The sequence below is a fragment of the Myotis lucifugus genome, unplaced genomic scaffold (assembly GCF_000147115.1).
Source record: "Myotis lucifugus unplaced genomic scaffold, Myoluc2.0 scaffold_565, whole genome shotgun sequence".
NCBI classification, from domain to species: domain Eukaryota; kingdom Metazoa; phylum Chordata; class Mammalia; order Chiroptera; family Vespertilionidae; genus Myotis; species Myotis lucifugus.
The window spans coordinates 463,907-477,081 of NW_005871613.1; the positions used below are offsets into that span (position 1 = coordinate 463,907).

The 13,175-nt window shown below is 58.0% G+C and overlaps 1 protein-coding gene across 1 annotated transcript; it reads left to right on the forward strand.

Moving 5' to 3' along the window:
• The first annotated feature begins 1,802 nt into the window (after window positions 1-1,802).
• Window positions 1,803-7,985, forward strand: LOC102418309 (bile salt-activated lipase-like). Its single transcript, XM_006104416.3, has 11 exons — window positions 1,803-1,878; window positions 2,691-2,850; window positions 2,944-3,066; window positions 3,238-3,435; window positions 4,046-4,176; window positions 4,616-4,723; window positions 4,838-4,955; window positions 5,508-5,694; window positions 5,816-6,019; window positions 7,314-7,511; window positions 7,757-7,985. The coding sequence occupies exons 1-11, from the start codon at window positions 1,813-1,815 to the stop codon at window positions 7,983-7,985; spliced, it is 1,722 nt and encodes a 573-aa protein (XP_006104478.1). The 5' UTR covers window positions 1,803-1,812.
• Window positions 7,986-13,175: the final 5,190 nt, after the last annotated feature.

Below are 13,175 nucleotides of genomic sequence, written 5' to 3' on the forward strand. Positions count from 1 at the left end.
AAACTAGTTAGTCGGGACACTCGTAAGTCAAGGCCCCACTGTAGTCATCACAAATGCTGGCATCGAGGGAAACCATCATCGAATCAATTTAAATGGGAGGCCAGTGTCAGATGAGGACAAATTAATTCTTGAAATCAGAACAACCTCTCTCTCTGCAGATCCTGTTAATACTTCAGCTTCAATAATGTTAGGTCGTAATCTTTTGATAATAAATCTGGTACCATTACAAAGACCCCATTTACTATTGAGATTTCTCAATAGCATGATGACTGCACCCACTTTCAATTTTAATTTATGACACGAAATTCCCAAAGGAGTAATATGTACTATTAAGAAATTCGATGGGAAAATTTTCCTTTTCAGCATCATCTGTGGAATCAATGGAATCATCACTCAAATATGTGTGAAAATCTCCATCGAGTATATCCAAATTTTCTTCATTTAATTTTTGAGCATGCTCATTTTTTGGACAAAGAATTGCATGTTTAGATATATTTTTAATATTATCTATAGCAGTGGTTCTCAACCTTGGCTGTACATTAGAATCACCTGGGAATCTTTTTAAAATCCTGATTTCTGGGCCTCATCCTCTGGAAATTGTTTCTTTGTTATGGGGTGGGGCCACAACATTAGTAACAAAGAAACAGAATTTCTGGGAGCATGAGGCCCAGAAATCAGGATTTTAAAAAGATTCCCAGGTGATTCTAATGTGCAGCGATGGAGCTTCCTTGTCTATGGAGCTTCGTCTGGTTCCTGAGTGAGACACCCTCCCTGAGCCACACGCTGCCTTTCTGCTCTCACACACTCTGCTCAGACCTCTCTCCCTCTGCCCTGTGTCTCCATTGTCTCTGTCTCTCCCTCTGTCTGTCCCACCCTCTATCTCTCTCTGATGCCCCAGGTCGTGGTGCATTTCTGAAGCCAGGCCCTTCCTCTTCCTCAGGGAAGCCACCAGGCTGGGCAGGAGCCCCCTTCCCTCCACACCTGTGCCCACCTGAGCCTCCAGTCCTCCCTCCAGGGCTGCTGGTGCTGAGTGTGAGGGGTGCCCTCCCTGAGGGCAGGACCGCCCTGTGCTGCTCTGGGTCCCCACACCCAGCTCGGACTGCACACCCGTGGGCCCTCGGACCCAGGCTCAGCCACGTGGCTGCCCAGGAGCACACAGCCCTCTCTGTCCGGAGGCGACATGCCCAGTCCCCTGTGAACTCCCTTTGCTGGGCTCCGGAGCTCCAGGAGGGGGCCAGGCCGGGCCTGGAGGGAAGCAGGCCCCCTTCTCTGAGGGTGAGCCCAGGCCCTTGTCAATGAGCCACAATGCAGGGCACTGTGCACCCAGCCGAGTCCCTGAAGCCCCTGCCCAGGGCCACCTGACCATTCCCAGTAACCGGTCAGGTGGGCTGAGGGCACCAACCACCCGGATCAGCAGGTCCTGGGAATGGTGGACCATCCCTGCACTTGTGCACACGTGTGTATGTGTGTGTGTGTGCGTGTGTGTGTGGGCGTGTGTGTGTGGGCGTGTGGGTGTGTGTGCACACTTCTGTGACCTTGGCCCAACTTGAGCCCACCTGGAAAGAGCAGCTATGCATGTGTGTGTGTCTGAGCGTCTGTGTGCCCACACCTTCGTGACCTTGGCCCTGAGCCTGGCTGAAACCACAGCTATCCTGCCTGGAGGAATGGGCAGTGGGAGGAGGAGGGGAAGATAACCATCCACAGGCAACTGCCAGCCCCGGCTCCCGGATGTCTCCCGGATGTCTCCCGGATGTCTCCTGCCCCATAAATACCCCTGCTCAGAGACAGGGGCTCGAGGCAGGCACACGCACCATGGGGCGCCCAGAGCTGGCTGTCTTAGGCCTCGCCTGCTGCTTGGCAGTAGTGAGCGCAGCAACGGTAAGCGAGAGTCCAGCGGACAAGGAGGGGCCCCTGTCTGCTCCCCTAACCCGGCCTGGGAACTGGGTCGGGCACCGGGGATGGGAGCTAGGGAGGGTAGGGGGTGAAGGGGTGCAGGCAGGTGAGGCGCTGGCAGGAGGAGCCCCCGAGAGCCCACACCCAGCAGGCACTTTCCTGGCCCTTCCTCTGCTCCTGCATCCACACGCACATGATGGCGCAGGCGCAGCTCAAATACAGGACGCCCGCGAACTTGAACTTCAGAAACCATGAATAAGTTCTGGTACAGGCGCTCTCCAGGGCACACAGGGTGCACTGACACCAAACACAAACAAAACCCCAGTGTCATTGGCGTCCTCAGTGCTGATTTGCAGAGTCTGCCTTGGCCACCAGGGCCCTCCAGCTCTGCCTCTGTCCGGGGATGGCCATGTCCCCGGCACAGAAGGGAGCTGGGCCCTGAGCAGGCCAGCAGTTTGCCCATCACAGCCCCCAGCGTCGGAACAGGAGTCTGGACCTCGGCCTTGTTCAACCAGGTGCCCTGACCCTGGCCCCTGAGAAGGAGCAACACCCACCTGCTTGCCAGTGGTCGGGGCCCCTCCAGGGTGACCTAAGAGCCTCGGGGCAGCTACAGGATCTCCTTCCTCAGGGCCCTGCCACGGGGTGAGGAGCGGGGCTTCCACAGGAACCCACAGCTACAGGCGGGTGAGACTAGGGGACCCACCTGGAAGCTGTCATGGACCCTTAGAGCCTGCAGGGGTGGCCCGACCCCACTGGCCCAACCAGCCTGCGCCCCCTGAGCCTGGCCCTCTCCCCAGCTGGGCGTGGTGCACACGGAAGGGGGCTTCGTGGAGGGCGTCAACAAGAAGCTTGGGCTCTTCGGCATCGGCGGCCGCTCTGTGGACATCTTCAAGGGCATCCCCTTCGCCGCCCCGCCCAAAGCCCTGGAGAACCCCCAGCCGCACCCAGGCTGGCAAGGTGGGTGTGGGTGGGGGGGTGCCGGGCTGGCCCAGTGCCTGGGGTGGGGGGTGGGCCCACCATCCTCACGCCAGCCCCTCTGCCGAACCACAGGGACCCTGAAGGCCAAGGACTTCAAGCAGCAATGCCTGGAAATCACTCTCACCCAGTTAAATACCAAGGGCTCCGAGGACTGCCTCTACCTCAACATCTGGGTCCCCCAGGGCCAGAAGGAAGGTGCATACCCCCACCCCGTGCCCTCCAGGTCCCCAAACCTGCAGAAAGAGGCCCAGCCCTGCCCAGCCCCTTGGCTGTGTGTGGGCTCCAGAGCTGAAATTCCCTGAAACAAGCACCCAGAGGGGATAGGGCGGGGCAGCTGGGGTCACGGGGCCTGCTCTCCTGCCTCAGTTTCCCAGAACCTGCCTGTCATGATCTGGATCTATGGAGGAGGCTTCCTCCTGGGGTCTGCCCAAGAAAAAAGCTTCTTCAATAACTATGAGTACGACGGGGAGGAGATCGCCACACGAGGCAACGTCATTGTGGTCACCTTCAACTACCGCCTCGGGACGCTGGGCTTCCTCAGCACTGGGGACGCCAACCTGCCAGGTGTGCTGGGCGCCTTGGGCCGGGGTGAGGGAGCAGTTGGGGGTTCCTTCAGCACTGCTTTCTCCCAACAACTCCCAGAGAGACCCAGAATTCTACTGGCAGAGCAGGAAGCTGGGAATGGACAGTGAGACACAGGAGCCCATCGGCAGCTATAGCGAGAGAAGAGGCTGCCAGCCAGCCCGGCAGGGACCCAGGGACCCCAGGGAACAGGAACAGGGACCCAGAGACACTAGGGAGCAGGGACAGGGACCCAGGAAGACCAGGGAGCAGGGACAGGGACCCAGGAACACCAGGGAGCAGGGACAGGGACCCAGGAACACCAGGGAGTGGGAAAAGGGACCCAGTGAGAGACAGAAGATGAGACACTGAGGTGGTGACTAGGGGGACACAGAGCCATGGGACAGACAAGAGGGACGGTGTCAGGGAGAGAGACGAGCAGCCTGGCCCTCCTGCTCCTGGTCCCCTACCTGAGCCCCACACCCCCTCCAGCACCTCATTCAACAGCCTCCTGGGACCCGCCCTGCACCATCCTGGGGCTTGACAGGGGTCTCCACATGGAGGACACTCTCCTCCCACCCCAGTCCCTGATGGGCTCTCCCACCCGTCCCAGGTAACTACGGCCTTCGGGACCAGCACATGGCCATCACGTGGGTGAAGAGGAACATTGCAGCCTTCGGGGGGGACCCTAACAACATCACCATCTTTGGGGAATCAGCTGGAGGTGTCAGCGTCTCTCTGCAGGTCTGGGGACCCTGGGAGGGAAGGTCCTCCTCCCAGGATGTTGTGGGGGGGACCTGCAGGTAGGTTATGGGAGCTGGGGGAGCTGACGGGGCCTCGGGGAGCAGATGGGAACTGGGGAAGCTGATGGAGACTGGGGGAGCTGATTGGGGCTGGGGGAGTTGATGCGGGCTGGGGGAGCTAATGGTGGCTAGGGGAGCTGATGGAAACTGGGGGAGCTGATGGAAACTGGCGGAGCTGATGGAAACTGGGGGAGCTGATGGAAACTGGGGGGGCTGATGGAAACTGGTAGAGCTGACCGGGCCTGGGGGGCTGTTGGGGGCTGAGGGAGCTGATGGGGGCTGTGGGGAACAGCATGAAGCTGACAGTCTGGTTGTCCCTGGTGGCACCCGGGTGAGCTGGAGAGTCAAGGCCATGGGGACAGAACCTCTGTGTGTCGCAGACCCTCTCTCCCTACAACAAGGGCCTCATCGGGAGAGCCATCAGCCAGAGCGGCGTGGCGCTTGTCCCCTGGGCCATCCAGAAGAACCCTCTCTCCTGGGCCAAGGAGGTAAATGGGAGCTGCGGTGGGGGAGAGGGGAGGGTTACCTCCTGTCCATGCCCTGTCCCGGTCCCCATGGCCCCCGGCAATGGCCTCACATACCTGTCTCCCCCGAACCCCCAGATCGCCAAAGAGGTGGGCTGCCCCCTGGACGATACCGCCAGGATGGCCAAGTGTCTGAAGGTCACCGACCCCCGGGCCCTGACACTGGCCTATAAGATACCCCTGTTGGGCCAGATGTGTGAGTGGGGACACCATATGGGGGGACGGCCATGCTCCCAAAGATGTGAGGAAGTTCCGGGTCTGCGGCCTGGCCCGTCATCTGCTCAGTGGTGTCCCTGGGAGCCCGGTGCCGCCAGGGCCCTTGTTGCCTCCGTGGCCTCGAATGGCTGTGCTAGGGCACCATCCCTCCCTCTGAGCCTCCCTGGGTCCTGACCCCTTTGGGAAGCTAGTGGACCTTTCCCCCCAACAGTGGCCAGAAACAGTCATTTGCACCCAATTTTAGGGGCCTCAGGCCTAATGGCTGTCAGCGGGATGGTTTGGCCCCAGGGAGCCTGTGGCAGTCTGCACACAGTCTGGGTTGCCACACTGGGGGGTGCTGACCTCTAGTGGACGGGGCCAGAGAAGCTGCTCCACACCCGCAGGGCAGCCCAGGCCTTAGAATTATCCAGGCCCCATGTCAGAGGGACAGGCTGAGGAACCTGGTCTGGATCAGAGGAGGCAGGGGCTGCCCCCGGGCATGAGGCCTGGCAGGGGGCTCTGAAAGGTGTGAGGACCCCTGCTCTCCACACAGACCCCTTCCAGTACTATTTGGGCCTCCTGCCTGTCGTGGACGGAGACTTCATCCCGGACGACCCCATCAACCTTTTCGCCAACGCGGCCGACATCGACTACATCGCTGGCACCAACGACATGGACGGCTACATCTTTGCCAAAGTTGACGTGCCGGCCATCAACGTGGACTTGCTGACTGTCACGGGGTAAGTAGGACCCAGCCCGGCAGCAGGTGTAGGGGGCCATCTGCAGGCCCCTGGCAGGGGGGTGGAGGGTTGCCTCCCACTGGCCGGGGGAAAGGGTCAAGTACCGGCTTGGTCCCTGCAGGGAGGACTTCTTCAAGCTGGTCAGCGGACTCACCATCGCCAAGGGGCCCAGAGGTGCCAATGCCACCTTTGACCTCTACACGGCGTCCTGGGCCGAGGACTCCTCCCAGGAGGCCAAGAAGAAGACGGTGGTGGACTTTGAGACCGACGTCCTCTTCCTGATGCCCACGAAGATGGCCGTGGCCCAGCACAGAGCCAACGCCAAGTGAGGGCCAGGGCAGGGGAGCCCATCTGGGTCACACACCTGCCCAGCCAGGCCTCCCCGGGGGGTGGCTCAGGGGGTCAGGGAGGCCCGGGAAAGCCGTGATGGGGTCCCAGCGGTGCCTGCACCATCTGCCTTGCCCAGGCCTGAGGAGACTGAGAAGGCCCCTCCTCACCTCCCAGCTCAGGGGCCTTTACAAAACCCTCCTCATTTTACAGGGAAACCTCCAGTTGGGCTCGGGCTGCCTGTCCCTGTGTCCAATAACGAAGGCAGGGTTGAACATATGAGGCATTTATTGAGAAGGCCAGCCCACCAAGAAGACAGGGCGCTTACAAGCATTCAAATCCTGTAGTCCAGCAGGTGCAGGGGGCAGGACTAAAAAGGGGATGGGCTGGGGTGCTACTTGCAGCCCTGGGGGTCCACAGACCTCAGCTATTGTAGTCACTGAACCATGAGATGATGTGGATGAGATGATGTGGATGAGATGATGGGGATGAGATGATGGGGATGAGATGATGGGGATAAGAGGATGTTTTCACTCCTGGTGGGTCTGTCCCTGCTTATCGGTTCTGCTTTCTGGATTTACAGCTGAGTCACCTCCTTCATTGCTTTGCACAGGCCTTCAAAGGAAACTTAAGAAAACCTTAACCCCCTCTTCACATAAGTATGTGTGTTCTAAGATAAAATAATAGGGTTACTTTCAGATTAATCCAGGTGCTCTATCTATCAGGTTATCAGTCCCCCATTCCCTCAGCCCACAGGCCTCCCCTGCAGTGTCTGCAGCCTCCCCGCAGGCCCCAGGCCGAGGGGGACAGAACACGGGATGCTGGTCTCTGTTGTGGGTGTGGAGTTTGCCAACATTCAAAACAACTTTGGCCTGTGGCCACCTGGTAAACCTCCAGTGAAAATAAAAAGTACAGTAGGGATGCCGACACGGAAGGGAGAGAAAACGATGCCTAGGAAGTGTAGGATGAACGCTTGTAGCAACTACATGAACTTGTGTTCTTCATTGAGTGGGTCAGGTATGTACCCGACGAAGAACATAAATTCATCTGCAGAGAAAAGGAAGGAAGACGCCTCCATAGGCTTTGGGGAGGGAAGTGTGGATACACTTGACATCCAAGAACCACAACCCCTCGGCCTTCCCTTCCCCGGTGCAGGGACCCAGGTCCCTCCTGAGTCTGGGGATCTCCCGGCTCCTCCCTCCTCTCCCCATGGCCTCCCTCCAGGGCCCAGCTCTGGGCTGGGGGGCCCAGGTGAGCTCCCTGCCAAACTGGCCGTGTCCCTCCCTCCTCAGGAGTGCCCGGACCTACACCTACCTGTTCTCCCACCCGACTCGCATTCCATTCTACCCAAGCTGGGTGGGCGCCGACCACACCACTGACCTCCACTACGTGTTTGGGAAGCCCTTCGACAACCCCCTGATCTACCGGGCCCAAGACAGGACTGTCTCCCGGACCATGATCGCCTACTGGACCAATTTTGCCAGAACTGGGTAAGGCGGGTGAGGCTGGGCCAGGCCTCCTGCCACCTGGGCACACATGCCTGTCCCCTCACGTTCACTTAACCTCCCTGAGTCTCAGTACCCCCTGTGTGTGAGGATAGAGCTCCTGGTTTGGTACAGAACACTAACGTGCCCAGCCCGTGCCCAGGAGACAGTGAGGTGCCCTGGTGGTTCGGATCAGCATGGAGGTCTCCTGTGAGCCCTCAGACCCCACACGGCCTTTTCCTCATCTGCAGGGACCCCAACAAAGGACACTCAGCTGTGCCCACCCAATGGGAGCCCTACACCCAGGAAAATGGCAACTACCTGGAGATTAACAACAAGATGGATGGCCAGTCCATGAAGCAGCACCTGAGGAGCAGCTACCTGCAGTACTGGACCCAGACCTACCAGGCACTGCCCATCATGAACAAAGATGGGGTTGCCCTGGTGCCCCCCTCGGACGACTCTTTGGCCGCCCTCTGAACTCCCACTGGTGACTCTGAGGGGGCTCAGATGCCCACAACCATTGACTTCTAATGTCCTTGGTCCCAGAGGCCACAGGTGGGACCCAGGGAGCCCACCTCCCTCCCCAGCTCTTCCTGAATAAAGCCGCTTCTCCCTCTGGCAACCCTCTTTGCCCTCATGACCTCAGCTGCCCGTATAGACTCTGCATGTGTTTGGCTCAGGAAGTGCGGTGCCCCCCTCATTTCAGAGGAGACAAGAGGGTCAGAGAGGCGTCAGCGCCAGGGCTGAGCTCAGGCTGCGGGCCCTGAGTGGGGCCCCGGGCCCTGTGGGCAGGCCCTGAAGTTGGGGCCCCCGGGCCCTGTGGGCAATTGCCTCACTACCAGTGGGCCCAGCCTCGGCCACAACCTCAGGGTGCGGGGAGCGGGGCTCTATCTAACAGGGAAGGCCTGGTAGAGAAACGGATTCGCCTCCAGCTGGATCCCAGGCAGAGACAGTAACGCATCCGCTGGGCTCAGAGCAGAGGGTACAGGGCTGGGCTTGGGTGCCCCCGGGCAGGGCCAGAGGTGCTGCCCGCTGGCTCTGGCAGAGACCGGAGGGGAGCAGGAGGCAGAGGTCAGACGCAGGGCCATGGCCACCTCAGCAAGGTCTGGGACGGGGCACCGCCTGCACCGAGGGCTCCCCCATCCTGACCTCACATGGCCCGGGCGGTGGGCACTGTGGACACCCCCCGGTTTGGACAGTTACTGTGAGACATGCTCACCTGTCCGAACTCAAATGACAGACTGGGAGACAGAAGTGCGGTGAAAGCAAGACCTTGAATGCGCTCTGGAGGGCGGGTGTCCGCCCATTGCACAGGCTCACCTGGGGCGGGAACACAGCCCATTTATTTGGCCCCTCCTCCGGTTCCTCATTGGCTGTGTGCTATGGGCTCAGCTGTTTCCTGACACATCCACTAGGTCCTCCCATTGGGCCATTTAAAAAAATTGGGCTGAGGCCTTTTCTAGTTGCCTCCCCCTCCCCCTGTCTAGCTGAGGCCAGTGCCTGGAGGGTCTCCACCATGATGCCGGCCCACGCCCACAGGGCCTTGGTCTCACATCCTGGTCCCTCCCCCTCCCTTCTCTGTGCCCTGGGGACAGTCAGCCACCGCTTCCTTCAGAAGCTGGCCATGCCGGCCCATGTCCTACAGCGCCAGGGCTCCAAGAGGGCTCACGTGCCCCAGGCCCTCACAGCGAGGACTCAAGCCCAGGTCTGAGACTCCAAAGCTACCAGGTCAGCTCAGAACAGGCGTGAGGGCTCAGAGGAGAGAAGGTTCCTGCTGGGGGTGTGCATGGTAGGGGCAGCTCAGGGCACCAGCCGGCCACCCTGATGCACACGGTCCAGTGTTTCCCTGGCCCGGCGGCGGGAACAGCGGGCAGTGTGGGTGGTGCTCCTCCCCGCCCTCCCTGCCCCGTCCTTCCACCTCCCCCACGAGAGGTTCCAAGCGCCCACCTCCCCATGGCAGAACCACAGCACAGCCCTGGACAGCGAGGGCAGCCAGCCAGGGGCTGCGGGCTCTCAGGGCTCCAGCCCGTCTGCCCTTCAGGACCAGGGAGTCTACACTGGTGACAGCCCGAGACGGGGACCTCAGACCTCACAGCCCTGGGTTCCTCTGGGCCAGCGGGGAGGGGGCAGGAATCAGCACGTTTATCCTGCAAACCCGCACTCACCTGGGACTCCTCAGACCACGTGCGGGCAGGCGAGGGGGGCGGGCCAGCGCCTGGTCCTGGTGAAATGAAGCCTGAAAGAGCGGCAGCTCCTGGGTCCCGGGGCCCAGCTGTCGCCTTAAATGAGCTGCATCACAAATGCTCCCTGTGCCTCGCTCAGCCCGGCCAGGGGGGAACCTGAGGGGGCGGGGGTGGTGAAGGATTAAAGAAGGACAGACAAGCCCTAATCAGTTTGGCTCAGTGGATAGAGCATCGGCCTGCAGACTGAAGGGTTCCAGGTTCGATTGGGGTCAAGGGCATGTACCTTGGTTGCGGGCACATCCCCAGTAGGGGGTGTGCAGGAGGCAGATGATCAATGTTTTAACTCTCTATCCCTCTCCCAGCCTCTCTGTACAAAAATCAATAAAATATATTTTTTTAAAAATAGAAGACAACAGACAAGAGGATAAAGCTGGGGCTGGGTGGGACACTGCTCTCAGATGGAGAGACAGGGCCACAGCCTGCAAGCTGAGTCTTTGTTTAATAGCCAGTTTCCACGAGGCAAAGTAAGGGCTCAAGATGTTTACAGTGTCTCACAGGTTTGGAGGCTACTCAATTACATGCACCTGAACTCTATCAGGTGCTGCACCTCCCGCAGCCTATATCACTTTGCCACCTGGGACCACAGGTTCGGACCATAAGGTCAAGTTTATAACTATAGCCTTTGGTTATAACTGTGCTGGGAGGGTTTTGCCCTCCAAGCCGGGACTTGCACGTGGCTTTGTCACAAGAGGACCTGTCCTCTCATTGGTCTGAGGCTTGAACCTGTCCAAACGCTGTAACCACTCTCCACACTTCCCCAGACACAACGCCGCCAGAGAGGCCTTCCCAGGACGGGTTCCCCGAGGGTTCCAATCCGGTAAAGGAAGGCCAGGTCCCAGGAGAACAGAATTCAAAGTCCCTGACAGAGGCCACTGGCCAGTCCTCCCCACCTCGCCTTCCCGGTGACAGGCTTTGATTTGTCTACAATTCCCCCACTCAGTGCTGGTGGGTTCTGTTCTGAACCTGAAATCTACGAATTCCTCATGGTGGGCAGCAGACACCACAGCCCAGCCAAACTCCTCCCTCTTCCGCCAAAGGAAGGCAGCCCGGTCCTTGCTCAGGAGGTGGTTCTTGCAACTGTTATTTTTTTAAAATAGGGGTAAGCCCTAGCCGGTTTGGCTCAGCGGACAGAGCATTGGCCTGAGGACTGAAGGGTCCCGGGTTTGATACTGGTCAAGGGCACATGCCTGGGTTGTGGGCTGGATCCCCAGTGTGGGGCTTGCAGGAGGCAGCCAATCAATGATTCTGTCTCAACATTGATGTTCCTATTTCTCACTCCCTTTTGCTTCATCTCTGAAATCAATAAAAATATATTAAAAAACAACAACCATCAGGGTGAAATATACATAACAGAAAATACTCGAGTTTAACAATTTGTAAGACTTCAATTCAGTGATATTAATTGCAATCACACTAATGTGCAATGATAACCATTATGTAGTTTCAAAACTTTGCATCACTAAAACAAAAACTTTGTACCCATTTCACAGTAACTCCCCTCCCCCGAGTCCTGTTAATATATTCTACTTCCTGTCTCAATCTATTTGCCTATTCTAAATATTTCTGTCACTTTTTTAAAAAATTGATTTTGTTTTTAGAGAGGGAAGGAGAGAGAGAAACATGAATCTGATAGATACACTAGAGGCCCGGTGCACGAAATGCATGCACTGATGAGTCCCTAGACCTGGCCAGCGACCAAGGCCGATTGGGGCCTTCCCTCCCCCGTGCCCCCACCTGCATGCCCTGCTGGCTGCCGACTCGGGCCTTCCTTCATTCCACACCGATCCCTGGTGGTCAGTGCACATCATAGCCAGTGGTCGAACTCCTGGTTGGTCAAACTCCTGTGGGAACAATTTTTATATTAGCCTGTATTATATAAGATGGATCAGCTCCCTCCTGCACGCCCCCTACTGGGGATTGAGACCTGCATGTGCATTGACTGGGAATGGGAAGGGCGACCTATTGGTGCATGGGAAGACGCTCAGCCAACTGAACCACACCAGCCGGGCTATTTTGTTTATTTTACTTTTTAAAATATATATATTTTTTATTTCAGAGAGGAAGGGAGTGGGAGAGAGAGCCAGAAACATCAATGATGAGAGAGAACCATTGATTGGCTGCCTTCTACACACACTCTACTGGGAATCAGGCCCACCACCCTGGCACCTGCCCCGGACTGGGACCCTTCAGTCCACAGATCAAACCACTGAGCCAAACCAGCTGCGGCCTATTTTATTTATTTTTAAATTTGATTTTATTGTTGATGTCTGCCATTTCCCCACTTTTCCCCTCTCTACCCAGCTCCCACCCCACCCGCCCCAGTCCCTCCCCTGTCTATTGTCTGTGTCCAGGGGCCCTGCATCTATGCACAGGAGTTCTGGATTCATCTCTTCCCACTCTCCCTCCACCTTCACTCTGAGATCTGTCCTTCTGTTCCATGCTTCCATGTCTATGGATCTGTTTTATTTGTCCGTTCATTTGGTTCATTAGATTCCACATGCGTGAGATCATGTGACACTTGTCTTTCTCCCCCTGGCTTACTTCACTCAGCATAATAGCGTCCAGGTCCCTCCAGGCTGTCTCAATGGGTAAGGGTTCCCTCCTTTTTACAGCTGCATAGTAATCCATGGTGTGAATGTACCACAGCTTTTTTTCATCCACTCATCTACCGATGGGCACTTGGGCTGTTAACAAATGCACCCCTCAAACCCTTTGCTACCCGGTCCTCACCCACAGGCCCAGCCTGCCCAGCTCCTGCTTCCCACTGTGCGGCCTCCTCCCCACCTACATCCCAGGAGACCTGGGCTCTGGATCAATAGGCCCAGCTCAGGGCCCAGCTCCCTTCTGTGCCGGGGACATGGCCACCCCCGGACATTCGAGGCAGGGGCTCCTGTCTCCTTGAATGTAGTGTTAGAACTACAAGCACGGCTCCTGGTAGCGAAGGGCTGAGGGGCCCGGGCGAGGGGCTGCTGGCCTGGGAGGGCTCTGCTGTCCCCGGGCCCTGAGCGCACCCCCATCCCTGGAGAAGGCCGTGCTGCCAGCTCCACAAAGGCAGGAGCCCTGGGTTTGTCCACGGAGCTTCCTCTGGTTCCCCAGTGAGACACCCTCCCCAAGCCACACGCTGCCTTTCTGCTCTCACACACTCTGCTCAGACCTCTCTCCCTCTGCCTCTCCGTGCCTCCTTTATCTTTGACTCTCCCCCCTGTCTGTCTCTCTCTGTCTCCCCCTCTCTTAGTCTGTCTCTCTGTCTGTATCTATGCCTCTGTCTCTCTCTGTCTCTGTGTCTCCATGATCTCTGTCTCTCCCTTTTTCTGTCTCTGGCTCTCCTTGTCTCCATTATCTCTGTCTCTCCCTCCCTCTGTCTCTCTGTCTGTCGCCCCCTCTGTCTCTGGTGCATTTCTGAAGCCAGGCCCTTCCTCTTCCT